Source organism: Nasonia vitripennis, assembly GCF_009193385.2.
Source record: "Nasonia vitripennis strain AsymCx chromosome 2 unlocalized genomic scaffold, Nvit_psr_1.1 chr2_random0008, whole genome shotgun sequence".
Taxonomy (NCBI): domain Eukaryota; kingdom Metazoa; phylum Arthropoda; class Insecta; order Hymenoptera; family Pteromalidae; genus Nasonia; species Nasonia vitripennis.
The window spans coordinates 423,910-451,533 of record NW_022279615.1 but is presented as its reverse complement, the minus strand read 5'-3'; the positions used below and the strand labels follow the sequence as shown (position 1 = coordinate 451,533).

Genomic DNA, 27,624 nt, shown 5'->3' with positions numbered 1-27,624 from the left:
AAATCGGTTTCTTGAAATTTGCGCAAGCGACCTATCTAATGAATAGCCTGTTGTTTTGACGGTTAGGTAGATTAGGAACACATGTAAACATGCGTGAATTTCTATAAAAAAATGGACGGCAGTGTTCGTATTCTATAATAAAAAAACGGAGGGGTCTGCAAACTTTTGAACAATGAACCATCCAAAACTTATATATTAAATTATGTTTTGGAAACCGCCTTATAAATTATTAGGCAGATATACTGTATATTAAAACAATATTTTATTTATTGGACCTATAAATTAGTTAGAGAAAGCTTGAAACGGTCACGACTCTTCTCAGTCCGTAGCGCGTATGAGATTTTAAATTTTAGAGAAGAGCAGTAATCATTTACTGATCTACGTCCGAATTTCGACAACAGATCATAAATAGGAAAGTAATTTTATATAGTAGTGTATTATTATCATATAAGACAGGTCCGGGATACCAGGTAGTGGACATTTATTTCAATAATAAAAGTTTTTATAACAAAATAAATATATTCAAATTATATTTAAGGATAAGAATATTGCATTAACTGTTGCATATATTCTGTGTCTCATTCACCCGATGCAGAGGAACGTAGTTGTCGGAATTGAGTCTGTCCAGAGGATGGCCGGTCGATGCTGTTTGAAGTAGACGGCCGGACGATGCGGCAGGAAGCAGACGGATGGACGATGCAGAAGGAAGAAGACAACAGGACGATGCAGAATGAAGAAGACGAGTTTGATCCTAAACCCCAAATCACCTTGGTGGATGGGGGATTCACGGAAATGTCAAACTTCAAAGGAGAAGCTAAAAAAAGGCTAGTTCACGGGCCCCACGGAAGTATTATTCAAAGATAGTACCTGTGGGGATCCGGTGTCGGAGGGCCACTTGGGCAGAGCTTGCTCTGCCTACGCCACTTAAAAAAAACACATCCATACAGACATTTTCTAAAAATATTTCATTTGAACTTTTAACACACCAAAAATTATTTTCTTGAAGTTTTGACGAAATTCAAAATTTTACTATTACAAAGTTTTCTCTAGGAGGAAGCAATATTAGTATTTATAAAAAATAATTATTAAAATTACATGATGTTTCGTTAATATAAGAAAAAATGAAAATTGCATAATGTTTTCATGTTATAATTTATTTGTTTATGATTAAAATTTTATATTATAATATACGTTAAAGGAAACATTATGTTAATCGTGACCGAAGCGAGCATATCCTGGGAGTTCTCGATACACTTGTACTATTGAACGTGGATCTTCACTGGTTTCAAACATATACGCCAAGTCTTTCTTCGACAACATCGGGAGAAATTACGAGCATGACGCTAAAGAACGCCCAAAGAAATGGGCATCCTAACAACTGATTTTGACGAGTGCAAGGTCTCAATGGCAGTTCCTAATCTGCTGCAGAACATACGAAACTCAGCCCACACACATCACCAAGACAACAAGTAATTTAAACCATTTTAGTTTTCACAGCGCCTCAGGAAATAATAAATTAACCAAACTAATTCGTAATATACAAAGAAAAATCTTAAACGTAGAGATCAAGGATTTTTACGTACACATTAACTATTCAGACTCAAAATCCGAAAAATTAAAATAATTTCTACAAGAATCACTACCACAAAACACAATACGCTCAATTTTCAAAAATCAGGATGCAAAGAATACTGACATACGAAAAAGATTAAACACTTTTCACAACAGAAAATTTTATCAAATCTAAAATACAAATTTTAAAACTAAATCAAACTGCGAAAATTATTTAAAAATCTCATGAATATTAACATACGGATTAATGTAAAATACATTACATTGTTATGAAATAAATTCAAGCTGAAGAGTGAACTGAACGAAACATCAATTTTTCAAACCATTAAGAATCTTAAAAACTTAATCACTTACAACAACATTCCGAATAACATTGATAACAACATAAAAACTACAATAATGAGCAAAAAAACACAACTCAGAAATAAAACAATACACAAAAAATGGAAGAGACGATTTTAGAAAACAAATTAAAAGAAATTAGAAATTTTATGGAAAATAACGAAGACATCATGTTTACTCTCGCTGATAAAGGCAACGTTACTGTTGCAATGTTCAGAGCGGATTATATTAAGAAAATGGAGACTCAGCTGTCAGATAGAAACACTTTCACGAAAATAGCGCCGAAGATCTATTGACAAAAGTACAAACAAAAGTAAAGAAATTCAGAAATAACTGGAACAAAAATGGCTTTTTCGGCAATAAATATAGTAAGGTGAAATTCCCACTAACCGACACAGCATTATAAAGATGTTATGGCCTACCAAAAATCCATAAAAAAGAAGTCTCTGTACGACCAATTATTTCAAAGATAGGCTTATCTACTTATCTCTTGTCAAAAAACCTATTTAAAAAATTGCAAAACTGTGTAAAAAACCAAAGCCAGACATAGAATTAGCTATGAATTCATAGAGAAAATAAAAAATATGATTTATTGATGAAACATTAGTCAAAAATAACATTGAATAGAGGTATGCACAAATTGCATAAAAATCTGAAATACCTCTCAACGAAATTTTGTTAGCATGTGAGAAAGCGCGTCTCTTACGAGCAAACCAGTCATGCACTTAAAGCAAATTACATTCTATCGATCCAGAAAATAAATAGCGAAATGCGTAACATGGTCAATAAAAATAAAGATAAAAAAGACACAAATTTTGAAAACATTGATGTAATGACTGCACCTCAACGTATGAAGGCCAAACGAAAAGAAATGTGTGTATAAGTATTAATGAACAAAGGAAATCGAATGAAAATGTAATTTATGACTATACAAAAAACAATAGTTACACTTTTAACTTTAGTAAATTTGATATCAAAGACAGAGAACCGAATATCCATAAACGATTAATTTTTTAAATGCTCCACGTACATTTACAACAAAATGGAATAAATTTAAAAGGATATGCCCAACAGCTCAACAATGTATACATACACCTGCTTCACAAACTAAAGTGAGGAGAGCAGCGATGAGTCATAGCTCTAACATCAATATAGAAAAATGTCAACAAATCGCCCCACTCTAGTTCACATACAGCGCGTGTATATAAACTCTGCGAATTTTAGGCTCTCGTGCATACGAATCAGAATAGAACAATAAATGGAAATATAACTCACCCAATGACTGAAATTCTTAATAATGATAAAATTCATTTGCTTGAATACAAAGTTACGCGTAATAATAGGTTTGATTTAAAATAAAAATGCTGAGACAAAAGTAACTTATGGATTACTGTTTTTCTTAAAAAAAAAAAAAAAAAAAACGCCAGTTATTAATTCATGCACTACGACAGACCCTAAACTTAAGTTAAAAGTTTATATTAGCAATAATTCTTAGGGGTACAAAGGAGTCAGAGTAGTAAACGCGAGAGATATCTTCAACTCCAAAATCCACGAAGCACACGAGCCTTAAATTTAAACAAAAAATCCATAGTTAAAACTTCTAAACCTGTTGTTGTATTTAAGGGTTTTAGTTTTGATTTTCTGATGTTAAATTTATTTTGCAATGGTGATATTGAATTCGTATTCAGAAACCCCGAAAACTAAAGAGCAGCACGATTTCGTCATAAAAAATCCGGTTGTTACCTTCCGAAACGGGCATGAGAACCCGTAAAAATGCTTATATAATTTTTTTTTAATTTAACGTTTATTTACCTTTATTTTACAATATGACACAATATTTCAAACAATCTTCGAGCAATATTGCTGCAGTATTTTTATTGTTTTTTGAAACCACAAACCAAAAATGGAGATTTACAGTAATATTGCTGGACAGTATCCAGAATATTCAATAATCTGCCTGCAATATTTTTGAATCTGACGAATCTGCCGATGCAACCTTAAGGGGACACAACACATTTAAACCCTGAAAAAAAGAACTCTGAGAAAAATTTATAAATTTTAAGTAAATCATTTAAAATTTTTTATAGATATATTTAGCATAAATACTTTTAATTTTATCATGCTAAAACCTTCATTATTCCTGCTGGCCCATTGTGGCACTCGGTGCAAGAATTTGTGAACTTTTTCACTGTCCGTAGGATTCCAAGTGAACGAATGGTTCTTTTGGGCTCAAACTTAAGGAGGATACTTTGTACACTTGTAGTTTTGGTATGAATGCAGGGATTTTAATTTGAATGTTTAGAAATGATTTGGCAATGAAAAAACTGCCATTTTTTCTTTTTGTCGCTTATTCTGGCACCTTTTTGTGTATAAAACATTTTCTAAACATTTAAATCAAAATCCCTGCATTTATACCAGAACTACAGGTGTACAAAGTATCCTCCTTGTGTTTGAGCCCAAAAGAACTATGCGTTCACTTGGAATCCTACGGACAGTGAGCTGAAATCAGTAAAAACAACATTCAGAGAAAATCAACTTTGAAGTTTATGAAAATTGTTGAAAGTGTAACTTGGATTAGTGCTTACCAAATCCTTTGGGACCAAGTTTTCTATGTTCCACACACATAGACCTTCACTCTCAGCAATTATACTGTATATTCACTTATACCTCTGGGTTCTGTACGGCTTTTCTTACCTGAAACCAAAAAAAGGCATTTTATGAATTTTTATAAAAATGAAATAACAAGGTTATTTTATCCTTGATAATAATAACACTTTATACTTATCTTTTCTTTTGGTCACTGTGTAGAATCTTCAAGTTAAAACTGCAGAAAATTAGCAGTCTACCCTCCAAATGTTTGATCTGGGTGCTTCAGTCTATGTAGCGGCTTTTTCTTCTATCACTGCAGTCTTGATAGAGTCCTTGGCAACTTTCTCACGTACTTCACTAAATTATTCGTTGATTGTATCATATGCAGACTGAGCCATTGGTTTCAAGCAGTCCATCAACCCACAAAATGTTGATAGACCAGCGTGTCCAAGTCCAAGAGCACGAAAAGTAACCACTGCTCTTCTGTTGTTCTCCCAAGCATGGTTCTTGACGCCAACTTTTCTACATGACTTGATAGCTGCCAGCTGACCACACTCAATGCACACAACTTCAATCTTGAATCCTAATCCTAACTTCGGATTTGCCAAGTTGAACTTTACCATGGCATTGTTTGCAAATCAATAGTTCCTCGACCACAGTAAATAGAATGTTGATATCAATCAATCTATTCCTGACCACAGAGGTTCCTTCCGCTGCTGGAGTTTGTATCTTTCTTGCTGAACTTGAAGGTCTTGTCCTGTTGGCAGGTTCATTCACGCATGTTGCTCCTAGAAATCTTCTTGGCCACTTCTTGCCTCTTCCTCGAGAGTACTTCTTGTCAGGATGGGTACTCGCAAACCTTCCCTTGGCATCTCGATTATCACACATATTTTTAAAATCACTATACTTCACACTTTTTTAAATAACTTCACTGCTCTGCTTTTATACACTAACACTTCAATTTCTTTCTTGTTAGGGTTATAAGCTATAAGCTATAACCCCAAAACCTCTACAAACATTACTTAAATTAATTTAAAAACACTTTTAAGAAATATCAATACTTTTTTAATATATTAAGACATCAGCTGTGTTTACTCACTGTAAAACACATCCCAGGACTATATCAGCTGCGTTTTAAAATATTTGCTGTCTGCTAGCAGAACGGCAGAACGGTCGCTCTATCCTTCTCAGACACATTGATTCTAACCTGTCCACAGGTGGCGCGCGGGCGCGCGATATTTGAATTCAAATAAATGTCCCTACGTATCCATCAAAGCCTTATATATGAAGCGAAACTAGAAATTTATCTCGAAAATAACGCAAAAAAATCTTATCAATACGCACTAATTTATTTACTAAAATATGTATACGGAGCATAATATACGTATATACTACGGTAAAAAAATAGTATTTTCAACATTTACAATAAAAATTTTATTCAGCTTGAGACAAAAAATGAAAGATACGCAATTTTACGAAAAAACGATAAAAATTTTGTTTTAGTATTTTGCTTGTAACTTTGCGGGAAATTTTTTTTTTTTCAATAAACGGGTTGCAGGAGCGTGTTCTACGGAACATTTCCTGTCAAAATGAGGAATGAAAAAAAATCGATTTTTTCTAAGTTATAAGGTGTTGTGTCCCATTAAGACAATATTGCCGAAAGATTGGGTGCTATATGGGATGCTGTAAGAGTTGGGCGAGTTTTAATGTCAACATAGCTGTTGCACAGATGGTCTAGCTATGAAGCAGATCATATCCTTGTGCATTTATTCCTAGATGTTTTTTTTTTCTAAAAGCTATGGTTCTTGGATTATGTCTATATTTACATGGTTAGTATTAAGTCTTTGTGTCTGCTTTGCAGCAATCCAAGTTAATTTTTCCGATTTGAAGCCCGAATTTTCTTATCATTTCTTTTGTCTCTCATTTGAAGCCTCGCTTTTGTTATGTAAATTCAAATTTGAGGCTTCTTTCCTCCTATTTTAGCCAGTCAAGGGTCTCTTCGTTTATTTGGTTCTCCTTATTTGGTCTAACTATTATCTTGAGCAAGGTCTTCTTGTTCCATGGGATCAAATAATATCTAGAGGATCTAGATGTTATTTGTCTAAGGGATAACTCCATTTTTAGTATTATTTTGAGTTTCGCTAATGTTTTTCGTAGCTGATAATTGTTTACTTCAACAAATAGTCATGTAACTTCTTGTTATTACAACCGGCAACTTCGACTTTCTTCTGTCAGCCGGCTCCATCAAAGTTAATTTGTTCTTTGCTTCCCTTATCTGCACCTTTCGCAATATCTACCAAAATCCCTAACTCAACTTCTTTTTAGGGCTCATTCTACAGTCAAGATTTGCCAAATCTATTATGACTATTTGAAACACTTCTGGTCATTAAAAGCTGATCAAAGATTTTAGCTTTATCGCATTGCTCTCTTCATCCAATCACGTCCCTTTGGACGTTTTCCCCTTTGGCTGTTTGTTCGTTAGATCAACTTATTTTGCTTGTTCATTTAGATGCTCCGGCTTAATTTCTTAAATCCTTTGATAAAATATGTCCTTAATCTCAGTTTCTTCTTGGCATCTGTTCGCAGTCAAGTTTTATTTTTTTATCTTTTCTTTCAGTTTCTGTATCCATGATGTTGACTATGCTTTCTATGAAAACAGTATTATCTTTATAGTCCAAGGCATCATCAAGGCTATTTTATTTATTTTTGCCCTCTAAACACGAATTGCGAGGATAAAATGTCCATAAGTGGTCAGGTAATTTGTTATTAACATTTATTAATATTCTTCAAATTATAACTTTGCAGAAGTTTATTGAAGACGCGATTTCTGAGATTTTATTCATTGATTACTCAAAAACTCAGACTTTTTCGAAAAATCTTGTCAGAATATTTTTAACTTTCGGGATAACGAATTAAAACGATTTCGAAATAAACATTCTCCTACTTGCTATTAGAGACGAAAAGAAGTATAGTTGCGAAGCGAAAAAGAGTAGATGCGTTCAGGCTTTAACCCAGGGACCCAAGATTAGCAAGCCAGAGCTCTAACCACGGAGCTGATGTCTACGATGCATTCAGACGTTATGCATCGTAGTACAGCCCGGCGGACTCTTATTGTTGACTCTTCTCGCCGCTTGCGTTGGAGATGTGCGCGTCTGTTACATTGCAGTTCGTTGATTTTTAGAGTCAACAAAATGTCTTGTATGCATTCGCCCTAAGAACATTGTTTAGTAAGGATAGCTTCAACGGAGTTGGACGCTTCGCAACGGAGTCCAGTTCCCAAAGCTCAGTCTGAGCTTTTATCTACATTTACGGGGAGTCTTCCATTTTTACGCTCTTCCGAGATTCGATTTAACAGCTCCCTAGAGCCCTGCTGGACGAGCCGCTCCACCAGCTCATAGATCACAGGTCAAGGCTATCATTCTTTGAAATTAAATATCTTGATTCATATTTCTGACATACTTAATACAAAATTAATTAACTAACTCTTGTAAAGTTTTCGCTAAGAAAAAAAGGCTACAACGAATAATATTCATTTACAAAATATCATACAAATGTTCGTCAATATGAGCTTTAAGATAAAATTTCTAACTTTTCTGTTTATAGTTTCCTCAAAAGGGTACTTATGGCGATGGGAGTTATTCAAGTGGGAGATCAAGATCAAGGGTAAGTACCTCTGTCAAAAAATGTTACTCACAAATGCATGCCAAAAATTGTATCTTATTGCCTACTAAACAAATAATAAGATATTTTAACGTCTCACAAGCATGACTATGCAAACCTACACCTATGTACACTGGAAGACGCTAAATAATCGCCTAATAATAATGATAGTGATAACCACTTAAGTCATAAAATATCTGCTAATGATCACCACTCGTCATCTAACTTATCATATACTGATCTTATTTTATGGGAGTCTTTCATGAATGAATGATAATATTTTTCAAGTTATTTATAAAATATCCCTTATTTGCGATATTTATCGCTTAAGAATTATCCTAAAAAATCTTCACTGAATCATATTGTCCAAAACTCTACTCGAAATACTACCTCGAAGTAAAAAAATTTAGTTTTACTGAACTTGGAAAATATTTTGCAGCAGGGGGAAAGCGCTTACAAAAAATTGTACATTGCATGCATCGGATTGAAGCCTGAGTTTCTGTGACTTCTTGTAGATGATTTTCATATGTCAGGATAACCCTCTAGTCAATGAGACACCTTCTGCAAAGAAAAGCGCCTAGTATTTGTTAAATTTTCCAATAAATGATAAAATATTCTTTACGAGAATCAACGTACGTATACTGTAGTCAAGTAAAATTAGCTTTCAATCCGCAACAAATCGCAAAACGGCTTATTTTGTTTTTAAATTCGTAGAATTATCTTCTAAATGACATACTTAAAATCCAAAAAAAAATCGAACTCCGAAAAGATGTGATGCAAGATGTGTTGTGATTCTGTGTTGCACCTATCAGAAATACGAGTTAGAATAATTCTACAATAATTAACAGAGTATAAAGTAGTAGTAAACTATAAATTGCAGTTGCATTGTATTACTTCTAATATCTCTGGAGCAGATTAAAAGTCAGTCAGAATTGGAAAATACTAACTTTCATCCAAATTCCAGCCCTAATCTTTTTTTATTTCAGTATTTAAACCTTGTCATTTCAAAAACGTTCCGCAAAAATACCTTACCACCATGTGTAGATGAGTGCGTAGTTGGCTCAGTGGTAGAGTTGGCGCCTTAAGATCTCGTGGATATTGGGTCAAATCACCCTCGTGCTTTACTTTTGTGCAATTTAGTTCCCAAAAATCCCGTACGATATATACTTTCATGATATTTGTTAACAAAATAGAAATTTTCATTAGCTATTTAAAGCTGGTCAAAATTGTAAAAATATAAGTGTTTAAAAAAGGTTTTAAGAAACATTTTGAAAATGTTTAGACCCGGATAATGTTTCGTGCATTCTTAGTTTCGTTCACTATAAAGTGCTAATTCCCTCTACCCTCCTCCACTTGCACAATGTATTATTTTTGGATACAGTGTGCGTAAAAGTCGATTTTGTGCACTTTCCGCGTGTAATAAATCGCATTTTATGCCTCTAGTTGAATAATATTTTACACAGAGTACCCATGTCCGTCAATAGGTATAAAAAGCATGCGCAGAGAGTTCCTATATCAGTTGCCTCTGGTACTCCGTAGGGCTAGTTAGTACTAACGATGGTCAACAGGAAGATAACAGATATTATTTTTGAGATTTATCTAAACATGTTCTTATATCAGTGGTGTTGGGAAGGAAAGTGTGATTAATATTTTACACAGAGCACACATGCCCCTCAATTTGTATAAAAAGCCTGCGCAGAGAGTTCCTATATCAGTCGACTCTGTTACTTCGTATTGGTAGTTAGTAGTCATGATGCTCAACAGGAAGATAACAGAAATTATTTTTGAGATTTATCTAAAATTGATCTTATATCAGTGGTGTCCAGAAAGAAAGTGTGAATAATATTTTACACAGAGTACTCATGCCCGTCAATTGGTATAAAAAGCCTGCGCAGAGAGTTCCTATATCAGTCGACTATGGTACACCGTAGGGCTAGTTAGTAGTCACGATGCTCAACAGGAAGATAACAGAAATTATTTTTGAGATTTATCTAAACATGTTCTTATATCAGTGGTGTCGGGAAGGAAAGTGTGAATAAAATTTTACACAGAGTGCGCATGCGCGTCAATTGGTATAAAAAGCCTGCGCTAAAATTGATCTTATATTAATGTTGTCCAGAAAGAAAGTGTGAATAATATTTTACACAGAGTACACATGCCCCTCAATTTGTATAAAAAGACTGCGCAGAGAGTTCCTATATCAGTCGACTATGGTACACCGTAGGGCTAGTTAGTAGTCACGATGCTCAACAGGAAGATAACAGAAATTATTTTTGAGATTTATCTAAACATGTTCTTATATCAGTGGTGTCCAGAAAGAAAGTGTGAATAATATTTTACACAGAGTACTCATGCCCGTCAATTGGTATAAAAAGCCTGAGCAGAGAGTTCCTATATCAGTCGACTATGGTAGACTGTAGGGCTAGTTAGTAGTCACGATGCTCAACAGGAAGATAACAGAAATTATTTTTGAGATTTATCTAAACATGTTCTTATATCAGTGGTGTCGGGAAGGAAAGTGTGAATAAAATTTTACACAGAGTGCGCATGCGCGTCAATTGGTATAAAAAGCCTGCGCTAAAATTGATCTTATATTAATGGTGTCCAGAAAGAAAGTGCGAATAATATTTTACACAGAGTACACATGCCCCTCAATTTGTATAAAAAGCCTGAGCAGAGAGTTCCTATATCAGTCGACTATGGTACACCGTAGGGCTAGTTAGTAGTCACGATGCTCAACAGGAAGATAACAGAAATTATTTTTGAGATTTATCTAAAAATGTTCTTATATCAGTGGTGTCCGGAAAGAAAGTGTGAATAATATTTTATGTTTCTTAATTAATGTCAGTGCTAGTTCTATTGCTTTTACTTCATAATTACTCATTATTTCATGAACTCTACTATACATATTCATGAACTTCCTATATCAGTCGACTCTGCTACTTCGTATTGATAGTTAGTAGTCACGATGCTCAACAGGAAGATAACAGAAATTATTTTTGAGATTTATCTAAACATGTTCTTATATCAGTGGTGTCCAGAAAGAAAGTGTGAATAATATTTTACACAGAGTACTCATGCCCGTCAATTGGTATAAAAAGCCTGAGCAGAGAGTTCCTATATCAGTCGACTATGGTAGACTGTAGGGCTAGTTAGTAGTCACGATGCTCAACAGGAAGATAACAGAAATTATTTTTGAGATTTATCTAAACATGTTCTTATATCAGTGGTGTCGGGAAGGAAAGTGTGAATAAAATTTTACACAGAGTGCGCATGCGCGTCAATTGGTATAAAAAGCCTGCGCTAAAATTGATCTTATATTAATGGTGTCCAGAAAGAAAGTGCGAATAATATTTTACACAGAGTACACATGCCCCTCAATTTGTATAAAAAGCCTGAGCAGAGAGTTCCTATATCAGTCGACTATGGTACACCGTAGGGCTAGTTAGTAGTCACGATGCTCAACAGGAAGATAACAGAAATTATTTTTGAGATTTATCTAAACATGTTCTTATATCAGTGGTGTCGGGAAGGAAAGTGTGAATAAAATTTTACACAGAGTGCGCATGCGCGTCAATTGGTATAAAAAGCCTGCGCTAAAATTGATCTTATATTAATGGTGTCCAGAAAGAAAGTGCGAATAATATTTTACACAGAGTACACATGCCCCTCAATTTGTATAAAAAGCCTGAGCAGAGAGTTCCTATATCAGTCGACTATGGTACACCGTAGGGCTAGTTAGTAGTCACGATGCTCAACAGGAAGATAACAGAAATTATTTTTGAGATTTATCTAAAAATGTTCTTATATCAGTGGTGTCCGGAAAGAAAGTGTGAATAATATTTTATGTTTCTTAATTAATGTCAGTGCTAGTTCTATTGCTTTTACTTCATAATTACTCATTATTTCATGAACTCTACTATACAATTTTAAAGAAATATAATTATTTTTGATTCGTTTCCTTCCAGTATTCATACTTTTCTTCTAAGATTTCTTACGCAGTAGACCACCCTTATTGACTATCTCATTGTCAAAGCAAATATTTCTTATTTTTATAATGTAACCTACTTTTTAAACATAACGAATCAAATTGAATTTAAAATCTCATATTATAAATTCTACTGGAAGTACCTTCACCAATATCTTTATGTCAATTTTAGCTATAACAAAATGTAATATTATAAACGTTTTAATTTTTTATATGATAGAAAGACTTATGAAAGTACATTTTATGTCTGAATGAATCAAAACACTTATTTCATAAATCTACATAATATTAAAATTCAAAAATTAATTTTTCAACATCGATTTCATCTTTGCTCATATAGACATGGGATTCATCTCGGAAATTGTAACTTTTAAATAATTTGTTTTTGTACGCATTAACAATAAACATAAGCAAAGTAGCGTACGTACGTACGTACAAATATACTTATCTCTCATTTAAAACAGAAAAATATAATTTTTTCTATACACTAATAGTATACATCTTAAGATATATAAAATTGCTAAATGAAAATTTTCGGATGTGGTCCAGATGATGCTGAGGATAATCATGATGATAAGGACTATTCAAACAATATGATATACATACAGTTTTTTTTGTACATTTGATGTACATCCGATTCACTTTCTTCATTCTCTTTCTCGAGGATGATGTCCTGTCGATCAGGGTGTCAACCTGGCACCTGGACATCTTCTACGAAAGATTCAATTTTTTATCAGCACATTTGATTTATATACGATGCTCTTCCTTGCAGACGACGTACCATCGTCAGGGATTCATTCTGGCACTTAGAAATCATCTACAAGAAGTTACGATTTTTTTTTCAGTACATCTATTTTATATACGATGCCCTTCCTCGTAGACAACGTCGCGTCGACATGGGGGTCATCCTGGGACCTAAACACTGTCTACAAGAATATACAGGTTTTTTTCAGTACATCCGATATATATATATATATATATATATATATATATATCGTGCATTTTTATTTTCTCCTACATCGAGAACCCAATTTTTAAATTCATGATCTTCATTTTGTAATTTCAAATTTTCATTCAATGATAATTTCATGAAAGATAACCATAATTTACTTCTTTTCACACATAACTCCATTATTTTTGTACGATTGCCATAGCGTAATATAGGAAGTGTTTGTGTAAAGTCACCAGACTTAGCGATGATTTTCCCTCTCCGGTAGGAAATTAACGATTGAAATTCGTTAAAAAGTTTTCGTTAAAAATATTGTTTTTTAATTATTGTTTGTTTAATAAAATTATTAAAAATTATTAATTTCTTCGACATTAGCCCATATTTTCCGTACTATCATCCGGATAGGCAACTATTTTATCAATTTTGAAGTATTTAAGAGTAAAAGTATTTAGATGTACAACCTGTTGAAAATAATGACGTCATAATAGGTTACAATCTGTAGCTTTAAATGACGTCATTATTTTGAACAGGGCTACCAGTGTCAGCTATTAAGCAGGGGTTCCAAAAATTGCATGTAACTGTATAGCATATGCATATTTGACCCTTGCAGCGATAAAGAAACGGCTGCAAGCCGTGAAATGAGAAAAAAACTTGAGTACTCGCGCTCCGCGCAGAGTGTTTACTCGCATTAGCTGATCAATTAACCAAACCCGATAAGATATGGCGCGGCCGTTTTTTCATTTAAAATTATTACCGTTGGGTGTACAGCATTCAAGCTTCTTTACGTCTATAATACAACAGATGAGTCAACAGGACATATGATTTGAATTCTATTATATTTGTAATATCTATCAAGTAGCCTTTTCAGGTAGTGCGCTCCGTATTTTTTGGTGTCTAGGTAAATAAGTGATACGAGGACGGCATCTAAGTGGACAGGATGACCGATGACGGTAGTTCGCACTTGGTTTTTGGTATCTAAGTGTACAAATCATTCGAGGGTAGTGTATCAAAACAGTCAGTGATTTCATGTTAGTGCTAAAAATGTTACAAGGAAGCCATGGTCGAAAAGTGCTAAAGATGCTTGTATTTTATTTTTAGGAGAAATATGGAATACTCAAAAAAATTTACTAGAAAGGACTGAAATCTCTAAATAATATTAACTTTAAAAAAAGTAAAAGGCGAGTTTGATATATCCCGCAACGAAATAACAGATAAAAAAGAACTGAGATGATAATGATCAAACAAAATTATATTAAGGGGATGTCGGAGCAAAAGTTTCCGAAATGCGCCGGTGGCGCTGTCATCAGGTGGCAAATTCACATTTCTAAGTTGGATTGCATTAAGGGGTTCAGCCTGGGTTAAATGCTGCAAAAAAACAACAAAATATTCGTTCGATAACAATTTTTTCTTTTTACGTAAATTAAAAAACAAAAAAATATTTACAATATACACTATTTCTACCGAAAAATATCATACACATACCATACAAAATCACTGACCAGAATTTATGACATTCTACTATATAAATAAGTGTTTTTAGTCACTTGCCACGGCTTTGTGAAAGATCCGGACCGTCTTCTTTACTCTACCCGGACTTAAAATGTACCTTAAACATGCTCCCTCAGACCTAATAAAAGACATTCCTCAAAATATTAATTATATTTACTAGCTACGTATACAACGTATGAATAATAATATTAAATTAATATTTTTTAGACATGTAAACAAGACTGTCCAGATCTCTCACAAAGCCGTGGCAAGTGACTAAAAACACTTATTTATATAGTAAAATGTCATGAATTTTGGTCAGTGATTTTTTATGGTATATATATATATATATATATATATATATACATCATATTTCTCAGTAGAAATAGTGTATAGTGTAAATATTTATAGTAGATATTTTTTATTTTTTAATTTACGTAAAAAGAAAAAATTTTTATCGGACGAATATTTTGTTGTATTTTGTAGGATTTAACGCAGGTTGGACCCCTCTTATTAGAAAAAATAGTCAGTTTTGAGATGTGAGAAGAGCAGAGTGCAATTGCTATGGTAACTAGGTATTATTTCAGCCAATTACCCGTAAGCATAAGCTCTTCGTTTTTGTAAAAGTCTTGAAATACAAACGTGCTTCTCGTGCTCGGGTAAGCGTTAGCTGCTCACTGCTCTCGTTTATTACTGTTTTTGTAAACATTGTATACACTTTTCAACACCCTCATGGACAAGCAACTTTGAATTTTTGAAAAAAAAGTACTTATTTTTGTTACAGATATATGCCAAAATAATGGGTTAAATTGGAGGGACGAAATCTTGGGTAAAAGGTATAGTTCGTTATAGGTTTCTCCTGTATAATCCTGGGTAACATCTATAGTGTAGTGTTTACGTGTATTTCGAAGCGGGACCACTACGCCAATACTGACCGTCCTTCTACACCATGTCTTTATTGTCATTACTCATAATATTGTCATATAGTTAATTTATTCAACGAATGATTGATGTTTTTAAAAGTTCAGCTACCCAAGTTCATTGAATTATACATAAGATCGTTGATAAAAAAATTATGTTGCAGATCCCTTTCTTAGGTGCAGTAAAACGCCTAAAGAGGTAATAGTAGTTATACTTATATGTCAAAATGGTATTTAACATATTTCATTTTCATTCGTAAGAATGACATATCATCCATTTCAATCAAACAAATTTTTTGCCGAGCTGCACTGACAAATCAGTTTTTTTGATATAATTATTTTACTTTTTTTACAAATATTAACCCAGTTCGAGCCCTTCGAGTCTTTAGGAAAATGCAATAAAAACTTTTTATTTCGGTTCTTCTATTGTAGATATTGTTTTGTTTTTATACATGCAACATAATTCAAAAATATAATGTGACAGTGATTATATCATGCACACAAGTGTACTTCGATCATTGCAAGTGCAACATTTGATCGATGTAGTTTATATATCGTGCATTTCAATTATTTTTGTAAGAACTTCATTCAATATGTGAATGTGATTATATTCTCCTTTTTGGGCAAGATGGCCACATTTAAAACAATAATTTTCCTGTTTTTTAAAAATGTTAACCCAATTCGAGCCCTTCGAGTCTTTGGAAAAATACATTGAATATTTTTTTTTGAATTTTCTGCTGTAGCAATTGTTTTGTTTTTATACATGCAACATAATTCAAAAAATGTCATGCAACAGTGATTACATTGTCACGTCTGTTTCAGTCCTTTCGAACCAAATCCGTTCGTTTTAATCTTTAATCGCGTAAACTTGTAACAATTTGAGAAGCGGACTAAGCGCAGTAAAATTTGTAAGTTATAAAGTTGCGGACTAAGCGCGTAATAATAAAATGTAGATGCGGACTAAGCGCGTTTGAGAATTTTGTAAAATAAAAAAGAAATGCGGACTAAGCGCGATTGTTGCTTCCGAACTAACTGAGAGCCGGTACCGAAGTGATTTTTGAATTGCAACTCGAGGATACTCATAACCTTTGGCCCATCCCTCGATTTCCCTCCTCGAGAGATTTTCGGAGGATTTTCCAATGGAAAGAGAGTTTCCTCGAGGGCTCCTCCTACGCTTGGGTCTGGAGACCCCCTACTCTAACCAAATTTTCCGGGGGAGAGACCAAAATAGATTCTCTGTCCCCGAGACAGATGGCGACGCTTGTGCCATTTACAGATGCAAAAATGAATATTTATAAAAGATTGTTTAAAATATAGTATTCATGGATTATTTTTATTATTGTTAGTAAAGATATTTGACTATTATCTTGATTCGCTAAAATTTTTATTTTCAAGTATAGATTTTTAAATAAATAATTATAAATTTTGTAATTTGATTATTTGTTTAATAATTACTCTTTAGAAAATACTGTTTAAACAATCTTTTATAAGTATTAGTCATAATATTCCCTATTATAAATGTTTATGTGTTGTAGATAATTTTTACAGGAAAATCACGTTCAACTATGCGCCGTTTTACCCGCACCTCCCCTTCTCTATACAAAATGAATTGTTGAATAATCGTTAATGAACACGGGTAAAAATCTATTGCAATGCTCAGTCCGTTATACGCAACTTATCTTCTAACTTAGAAATAGCTTACAATAAAAATTATAACAAATAGTTGCGATTAATTTTACATATAATAATAATAATCATATTAATTACTGGAATTTTGTAGCGTTTGGATGAATTTGCAGTGTTTTGATTTTTCTGCATTTAACAATTGATATTATTTATTTATAATTTAATGTATGTTTAATAATTTATAATCCGGTATAACTTTCGTAGGGTAGGCTTTGGTTAGTTTTTTCTATATGTTCATATGCATATGTGTAAATAAACTAATTCTAACATTAAATCTTATTTAACTAAATAATTAGGATTTATTGACTGTACATAGTAATGTGTTGAAATAGTGCGATGACATCTTTTGTACTAAATTTTATTGTTAATTAATAACTATAGGTCAGTATTTTTTTATTATTAGTTTTGTAGCTATTCAACAGTCTTAATTTAGATTAAAAATGACTTAAATTTTAGAGAGAAAATATTGACTAACTTAATATTTTAACAGGCAATATTAATTCTTAATATTTAAGCAACTATTTGTTTGTAAAATAAGAAAGATATGCAGTGTCGTTAAAAATAGTTTTTCCGTTATTCGGCCGGGGTACTTTAGCAAGCGGGGGGTTGAGTGGTTTGAAGATTTATTTGAGAGGACAAGAGGAGAGGAAGAAAAAATAATAATAATATCGATTTTCTGTACACGTGCGCGGCTGTAGGCAGATAACATCTCCGGATTTCCGCCCCGCCCGAAATTTTCTTAGCGCTTTGGGTCGTAAAAGTTCGAGCGGTCGGGCCCTATCTGGATTTTTATAGCTTGCAGCTGGCTTTGTTAACCTATACGGAAAAATAAACTCAGTGACAATTTGAGATGCGCGTCTCCGAAGGAAACCAGCGACACTCGAGATTCCACTTGGTTTATTATCATGTTTACTAAGAAAAAGGTCTCTGGGAACGGAAAAGCCGAAAACCCAGAAACTTGTAGGTATATCGCGGAGAGATTACTTTTTTTTCGTAGGCAAACGGGATGCGCGTGCATATACAATCTAATTTATACACAGCTTATTGTTTCGTCTGTCGAGCATTTGATATTATTTTCAGTGAAAAATATTAAATTTCGGAAAAGGCGGCGACGTTACAACATCATGCATACAAGTGTACTTCGATCATTGCAAGTGCAACATTTGCTCGATGTAGTTTATAAATCATATGTCCTAATTATTTTTGTAAGAACTTCAAGCAATTTGAGAATGATAATATATTATTTCTTTTTTGAGCTGGAATGCACCATTAAAAACATAATTATCGCACATATGCAACATTCTTAGTTAAGTTTTGCAAAATTATTTGTTTTTTTGAAAATGTTGCTAATACAGAATGCGATTACGAGGCAGCGTGTGCTTATTGTTAAATAAGAAATATTAATTTTAAATATTTATCTTGCAATATTTATAGTTAGGAGATATTGAAAAGAATACGTTTCGTAATGTAATACTTGTGTTACAATGCGTTAATAACCTTAATAATAGAACTTAATTTAGACATGCAATCAATCTTATTTGCCATACCATGCCCAAACAATATAATTTTGACATGTAGTATAGTTATGTATTTATAAAGGGTTATGAAATGCAACGATAACCATATTATTGCAAACACTAATATAAAACAAACAATTAACTGGAAGCATGCTAATGAATTCTGTTTTTGCAGTTATTATGTATTGTTAATCATAACTATTTACATAATATCAAACTAATCTGAGCAATTATATTAAAAATTAAATACAACATATGTCATTGAAATTGAAATTATATGTCAAAAACATAAGTAGTATACGTAAGAAAAAACATAACCTTACTAACATTTATTATTGTCATCATCATCAAATTACATTGCACAGCTTAAATGTTTCACTCATACATTTGATGGTTAGAAATTAAATTATCCAAACCCAAAGTTAAAGTATCTTAAAACATCTATTAATATTAAATATAAGTTATACAACTTGAACTACACAACTTGTTCATAGTCACTTAGTACACTAAAAGCCCACGATTAATAATCACCACATGCGTTAATAAATATTACAATATATTCCAATACAACATTGAATTATATAGTCTGAACAGTACCGTAGAATCCAAGATCAAAATCAATATTTAGGAGTATAGCGAACACCGATTAACACGGAAAAGTTATCCTCTAAAAATCAGTACAGCGAAACTCTCGAGCGCTTACCGCTAAACTAACCTAACTTACACTTTTCTACAGACCTTTATCGTACAGTCAGAACTCGTCATGACATGCGTACCAACTCTATCATTCGTAAATCCTCTAATACACACTGGAGAGCGCTAAAAATACCCACACCCATCGACCCAACATAGAGTCGTATTTCGCAACACTTTCGCAAAAATCGCGGGAGAGATGTTGCACACATAAACCAATTAACTTTTCGGGCCTCCAGGAATGTCGCTGCTTTCATATTTTTATCGAAAAAAAGGCCTGCAGATAGCAGCAATTGAAAAATCGTAGTCTATGGCGGGAGTGGATCGGCCGGAGCCGTAAAGTCCACGCCCGCTGTAGGGTCGTAGTTCGCAACTCTTTTGCAAGAATCGCGTTGGTTATGTTGCAAACTATACGCATACGGCCTCCTGTGCCTCCCTGAGTGTGGCTGCACTCATATACCATATTCCTATCGAAAAAAAGCCTGCAGTTGGCAGCAACTAAGATTTCGTATTCTATGGTGGGAATGGATAGACCGGAGCCGTCCGGTCCGGGTGATAGTAAAAATTTTGAAAAATAAAGATTTGAAAGGCAAAAATTAAGAATTTAATCATAATGAAAGGTAAAATTTTAAGTCCCAGAATATTGGAAAGGTATAATTTTGAAAACCTAAATTTGGAAATTCCTAAAAATATCGCTGCTGTAATATTTTAACTACAAATATCACCTTTCGTAATATTTCAATTCAACATTTTTGTTTTATAAATTTTTTCATTTCAAAATCTTAGTTTATAAATTTCGAATTTCTAATCTTTACCCTTTCTAATTTTTATTTTTCAAAATTTTTACCCTTACCCGTCCGGTCCACGCCCTCCGTAAGGTCGTATTTCCGTCTCTTTCGTAAGGATCGCGGGGGAGACGTTCCACGGTACAAACAATCGACATTCCGTGCCTCCCAAAGTGTCGCTGCACTTCTATTTTTATCGAAAAAAGACCTGCAGGTAGCAGCAAATGAAGAAATCAAAACAATAGAATAAAATTATAAAAAAAATCTATATTCAAGTATTTTATATAAAACCATCTTTGATATACTGAATGCGTGATTATACACACAATATTTATATTATAAGCACTTATAAACACAAACTCAGATAGCATCAATCACATGAAATTATATAAATTCGTAGAACATGTTTTACCTGAAAGCTATACACTACAGAAGATTCGGTGTTATTAATGATCAGGCATACGATCGGTGCCCTTATTTCTGCTGCTCTCTATCCCACATACCATAATATTTTCTCAACATACTCTCTGTTGCAGTATTACGTACAGATTAAAAATCAAAAGAAAACATATCAAAAACTTATAATTACAAATAATTTTTAACTCACTGATCTCTTCCAATATAAACACTGATTTCCAAATAGTTCAGAAAGCTAGAAATGCCATTTAGCAAATCCAAGGAATTCGAATATAACTGCAGGGTTGTCTCTAAGTGGTTGAATCAGCCAGATTTACTAAGCATTACATTCAGATAATTTTAATCGAGCTTCCGAGTTGTATAAAAGTTGTATAATATCCAGGTACGTCAGTACCACCAAAGAGAGTGAATCCAACTCCTGAGTCATCTTGAGGTGTTCGAAGCAGCCAACAACGCTAGTCTACGACGTGTGCGACACTTAATGCCCTTCGTCACACTGGCAACTCACACGAGAAACACTTTCCGCGGGCCTTTCAGCGGGACATTATGCGGAGCTTTCGGTGGATCTTTCCGAGGGCCTTTTAGTGGGACTTGTTGCGGCTCTTTTCGCTGGCCTATCAGTAAGACTTTATGCAGTATTTTCTGCAGTACTTATTGGGGAGGGCCTATCAGCAGGACTTTATGCGGAGCTTTCGGCGGGACGTTATGCGGACCTATCTGCGGGACTTTATGAGGGCCTATTAGCGGGACTTTATGCGGTACTTTCGGCAGGACGTTATGTGAACCTATCAGCGGGACTTTTTACGGGTCTATCTGCGGGACTTTATGCGGTACTTCCTGCGGGACTTTTCGCGGGCCTATTAGCGAGACTTTATGCAATACATTCTGCGGGACTTTATGCAGGCCTATCTGCGGGACTTTATGCGGTACATCCTGCGGGCCTATTAGCGCGACTTTATGCGAAGCTTTCCGCAGGACGTTATGTGAACACATCAGCGGGACTTTTTACGGGCATATTAGCGGGACTTTATGCGATGCTTTCGGCAGGACGTTATGTGAACCTATAAGCGGGACTTTATGCGGTACTTCCTGTGGGACTTTTTGCAGGCCGATATGCCGGATTTTTGCGGTACTTCCCGCGGGACTTTTACGGGTCTATTAGCGGGACTTTATGCAATACTTCCTGCGGGACTTTATGCGGTACTTCCTGCGGGACTTTTCGCGGGCCTATTAGCGAGACTTTATGCAATACATTCTGCGGGACTTTATGCAGGCCTATCTGCGGGACTTTATGCGGTACATCCTGCGGGCCTATTAGCGCGACTTTATGCGAAGCTTTCCGCAGGACGTTATGTGAACACATCAGCGGGACTTTATGCGGGCCTATTAGCGAGACTTTATGCGATACTTTCGGCAGGACGTTATGTGAACCTATCAGCGGGACTTTTTACGGGCCTATTAGTGGGACTTTATGCGGTACTTCCTGTGGGACTTTTTGCAGGCCGATCTGCGGGACTTTATGCGGTACTTCCTGCGGGACTTTTCGCGGGCCTATTAGCGAGACTTTATGCAATACTTTCTGCGGGACATTATGCAGGCCTATCTGCGGGACTTTATGCAATACTTCCTACGGGACTTTATGCAATACTTCCCGCGGGACTTTATGCGGTACTTCCTGCGGGCCTATTAGCGAGACTTTATGCGAAGCTTTCCGCAGGACGTTATGTGAACACATCAGCGGGACTTTATGCGGTACTTCCTGTGGGACATTTTGCAGGCCGATCTGCCGGATTTTTGCGGTACTTCCCGCGGGACTTTAACGGGTCTATTAGCGGGACTTTATGCAATACTTTCTGCGGGACTTTATGCGGGCCTATCTGCGGGACTTTATGCAGTACTTCCTGCGGGACTTTTCGCGGGCCTATTAGCGAGACTTTATGCAATACTTCCTGTGGGACTTTTTGCAGGCCGATCTGCCGGATTTTTGCGGTACTTCCCGCGGGACTTTTACGGGTCTATTAGCGGGACTTTATGCGAAGCTTTCCGCAGGACGTTACGTGAACACATCAGCGGGACTTTATGCGGGCCTATTAGCGAGACTTTATGCGATACTTTCGGCAGGACGTTATGTGAACCTATCAGCGGGACTTTTTACGGGCCTATTAGTGGGACTTTATGCGGTACTTCCTGTGGGACTTTTTGCAGGCCGATCTGCCGGATTTTTGCGGTACTTCCCGCGGGACTTTTACGGGTCTATTAGCGGGACTTTATGCATTACTTCCTGCGGGACTTTATGCGGTACTTCCTGCGGGACTTTTCGCGGGCCTATTAGCGAGACTTTATGCAATACATTCTGCGGGACTTTATGCAGGCCTATCTGCGGGACTTTATGCGGTACATCCTGCGGGCCTATTAGCGCGACTTTATGCGAAGCTTTCCGCAGGACGTTATGTGAACACATCAGCGGGACTTTTTACGGGCATATTAGCGGGACTTTATGCGATGCTTTCGGCAGGACGTTATGTGAACCTATAAGCGGGACTTTTTACGGGCCTATTAGTGGGACTTTATGCGGTACTTCCTGTGGGACTTTTTGCAGGCCGATCTGCGGGACTTTATGCGGTACTTCCTGCGGGACTTTTCGCGGGCCTATTAGCGAGACTTTATGCAATACTTCCTACGGGACTTTATGCAATACTTCCTGCGGGACTTTATGCGGTACTTCCTGCGGGGCTTTATGCGGTACTTCCTGCGGGCCTATTAGCGAGACTTTATGCGAAGCTTTCCGCAGGACGTTATGTGAACACATCAGCGGGACTTTATGCGGTACTTCCTGTGGGACATTTTGCAGGCCGATCTGCCGGATTTTTGCGGTACTTCCCGCGGGACTTTAACGGGTCTATTAGCGGGACTTTATGCAATACTTCCTGCGGGACTTTTCGCGGGCCTATTAGCGAGACTTTATGCAATACATTCTGCGGGACTTTATGCAGGCCTATCTGCGGGACTTTATGCGGTACATCCTGCGGGCCTATTAGCGCGACTTTATGCGAAGCTTTCCGCAGGACGTTATGTGAACACATCAGCGGGACTTTATGCGGGCCTATTAGCGAGACTTTATGCGATACTTTCGGCAGGACGTTATGTGAACCTATCAGCGGGACTTTTTACGGGCCTATTAGTGGGACTTTATGCGGTACTTCCTGTGGGACTTTTTGCAGGCCGATCTGCGGGACTTTATGCGGTACTTCCTGCGGGACTTTTCGCGGGCCTATTAGCGAGACTTTATGCAATACTTTCTGCGGGACATTATGCAGGCCTATCTGCGGGACTTTATGCAATACTTCCTACGGGACTTTATGCAATACTTCCCGCGGGACTTTATGCGGTACTTCCTGCGGGCCTATTAGCGAGACTTTATGCGAAGCTTTCCGCAGGACGTTATGTGAACACATCAGCGGGACTTTATGCGGTACTTCCTGTGGGACATTTTGCAGGCCGATCTGCCGGATTTTTGCGGTACTTCCCGCGGGACTTTAACGGGTCTATTAGCGGGACTTTATGCAATACTTTCTGCGGGACTTTATGCGGGCCTATCTGCGGGACTTTATGCAGTACTTCCTGCGGGACTTTTCGCGGGCCTATTAGCGAGACTTTATGCAATACTTCCTGTGGGACTTTTTGCAGGCCGATCTGCCGGATTTTTGCGGTACTTCCCGCGGGACTTTTACGGGTCTATTAGCGGGACTTTATGCGAAGCTTTCCGCAGGACGTTACGTGAACACATCAGCGGGACTTTATGCGGGCCTATTAGCGAGACTTTATGCGATACTTTCGGCAGGACGTTATGTGAACCTATCAGCGGGACTTTTTACGGGCCTATTAGTGGGACTTTATGCGGTACTTCCTGTGGGACTTTTTGCAGGCCGATCTGCCGGATTTTTGCGGTACTTCCCGCGGGACTTTTACGGGTCTATTAGCGGGACTTTATGCATTACTTCCTGCGGGACTTTATGCGGTACTTCCTGCGGGACTTTTCGCGGGCCTATTAGCGAGACTTTATGCAATACATTCTGCGGGACTTTATGCAGGCCTATCTGCGGGACTTTATGCGGTACATCCTGCGGGCCTATTAGCGCGACTTTATGCGAAGCTTTCCGCAGGACGTTATGTGAACACATCAGCGGGACTTTTTACGGGCATATTAGCGGGACTTTATGCGATGCTTTCGGCAGGACGTTATGTGAACCTATAAGCGGGACTTTTTACGGGCCTATTAGTGGGACTTTATGCGGTACTTCCTGTGGGACTTTTTGCAGGCCGATCTGCGGGACTTTATGCGGTACTTCCTGCGGGACTTTTCGCGGGCCTATTAGCGAGACTTTATGCAATACTTCCTACGGGACTTTATGCAATACTTCCTGCGGGACTTTATGCGGTACTTCCTGCGGGGCTTTATGCGGTACTTCCTGCGGGCCTATTAGCGAGACTTTATGCGAAGCTTTCCGCAGGACGTTATGTGAACACATCAGCGGGACTTTATGCGGTACTTCCTGTGGGACATTTTGCAGGCCGATCTGCCGGATTTTTGCGGTACTTCCCGCGGGACTTTAACGGGTCTATTAGCGGGACTTTATGCAATACTTTCTGCGGGACTTTATGCGGGCCTATCTGCGGGACTTTATGCAGTACTTCCTGCGGGAATTTTCGCGGGCCTATTAGCGAGACTTTATGCAATACTTCCTGTGGGACTTTTTGCAGGCCGATCTGCCGGATTTTTGCGGTACTTTCCGCGGGACTTTTACGGGTCTATTAGCGGGACTTTATGCGAAGCTTTCCGCAGGACGTTACGTGAACACATCAGCGGGACTTTATGCGGGCCTATTAGCGAGACTTTATGCGATACTTTCGGCAGGACGTTATGTGAACCTATCAGCGGGACTTTTTACGGGCCTATTAGTGGGACTTTATGCAATACTTTCGGCGGGACTTTTTGCAGGCCGATCTGCGGGACTTTATGCGGTACTTCCTGCGGGACTTTTCGCGGGCCTATTAGCGAGACTTTATGCAATACTTCCTACGGGACTTTATGCAATACTTCCTGCGGGACTTTATGCGGTACTTCCTGCGGGACTTTATGCGGTACTTCCTGCGGGCCTATTAGCGAGACTTTATACGAAGCTTTCCGCAGGACGTTATGTGAACACATCAGCGGGACTTTATGCGGTACTTCCTGTGGGACATTTTGCAGGCCGATCTGCGGGACTTTATGCAGTACTTCCTGCGGGACTTTTCGCCGGCCTATTAGCGAGACTTTATGCAATACTTCCTGTGGGACTTTTTGCAGGCCGATCTGCCGGATTTTTGCGGTACTACCCGCGGGACTTTTACGGGTCTATTAGCGGGACTTTATGCAATACATTCTGCGGGACTTTATGCAGGCCTATCTGCGGGACTTTATGCGGTACATCCTGCGGGCCTATTAGCGCGACTTTATGCGAAGCTTTCCGCAGGACGTTACGTGAACACATCAGCGGGACTTTATGCGGGCCTATTAGCGAGACTTTATGCGAAGCTTTTCGCAGGACGTTATGTGAACACATCAGCGGGACTTTTTACGGGCCTATTAGTGGGACTTTATGCAATACTTTCTGCGGGACATTATGCAGGCCTATCTGCGGGACTTTATGCAATACTTCCTGCGGTACAGTATGCGGTACTTCCTGCGGGACTTTATGCGGTACTTCCTGCGGGCCTATTAGCGAGACTTTATGCGAAGCTTTCCGCAGGACGTTATGTGAACACATCAGCGGGACTTTATGCGGTACTTCCTGTGGGACTTTTTGCAGGCCGATCTGCCGGATTTTTGCGGTACTTCCCGCGGGACTTTTACGGGTCTATTAGCGGGACATTATGCAATACTTCCTGCGGGACCTTATGCGGTACTTCCCGCGGGACTTTATGCGGTACTTCCTGCGGGACTTTTCGCGGAGCTATTAGCGAGACTTTATGCAATACTTTCTGCGGGACTTTATGCAGGCCTATCTGCGGGACTTTATGCAATACTTCCTGCGGGACTTTATGCAATACTTCCTGCGGGACTTTATGCGGTACTTCCTGCGGGACTTTATGCGGTACTTCCTGCGGGCCTATTAGCGAGACTTTATGCGAAGCTTTCCGCAGGACGTTATGCGAACACATCAGCGGGACTTTATGCGGTACTTCCTGTGGGACTTTTTGCAGGCCGATCTGCCGGATTTTTGCGGTACTTCCCGCGGGACTTTTACGGGTCTATTAGCGGGACTTTATGCAATACTTCCTGCGGGACTTTATACGGGCCTATCTGCGGGACTTTATGCGGTACTTCCTGCGGGACTTTATGCGGGCCAATCTGCGGGACTTTATGCGGTACTTCCTGCGGGACTTTTCGCGGGCCTATTAGCGAGACTTTATGCAATACTTTCTGCGGGACTTTATGCAGGCCTATCTGCGGGACTTTATGCGGTACTTCCCGCGGGACTTTATGCGGTACTTCCCGCGGGCCTATTAGCGAGACCTTATGCGAAGCTTTCCGCAGGACGTTATGTGAACACATCAGCGGGACTTTTTACGGGCCTATTAGTGGGACTTTATGCAATACTTTCTGCGGGACTTTATGCAGGCCTATCTGCGGGACTTTATGCGGTACTTCCCGCGGGCCTATTAGCGAGACTTTATGCGAAGCTTTCCGCAGGACGTTATGTGAATCTATCAGCGGGACTCTTTACGGGCCTATTAGTGGGACTTTATGCAATACTTCCTGCGGGACTTTATGCGGGCCTTTCAGCAGGACTTTATCCGATAAATTCGGCAGGACGTTATGTGCACCTATCAGCGGGACTTTTTACGGGCCTATTAGTGGGACTTTATGCAATACTTTCTGCGGGACTTTATGCAGGCCTATCTGCGGGACTTTTCGCGGGCCTATTAGCGAGACTTTATTCGATACTTTCGGCAGAACGTTATATGAATCTATCAG

At 37.4% G+C, this 27,624-nt stretch overlaps 1 protein-coding gene across 15 annotated transcripts in view; it reads left to right on the top strand.

Annotated features, from left to right (window-relative positions):
- The window catches only part of LOC107981239 (zinc metalloproteinase-disintegrin-like batroxstatin-3), a 584,695-nt gene that overhangs the window by 150,970 nt on the left and 406,101 nt on the right, over positions 1 to 27,624 (top strand). For all 15 annotated transcript variants that reach the window (XM_032601572.1, XM_031925266.2, XM_031925262.2 and 12 more), the window contains one exon: positions 8,107 to 8,166. In XM_032601572.1, coding sequence (XP_032457463.1) covers positions 8,107 to 8,166 — 60 coding nt within the window. The remainder of the gene's footprint in view (positions 1 to 8,106; positions 8,167 to 27,624) is intronic.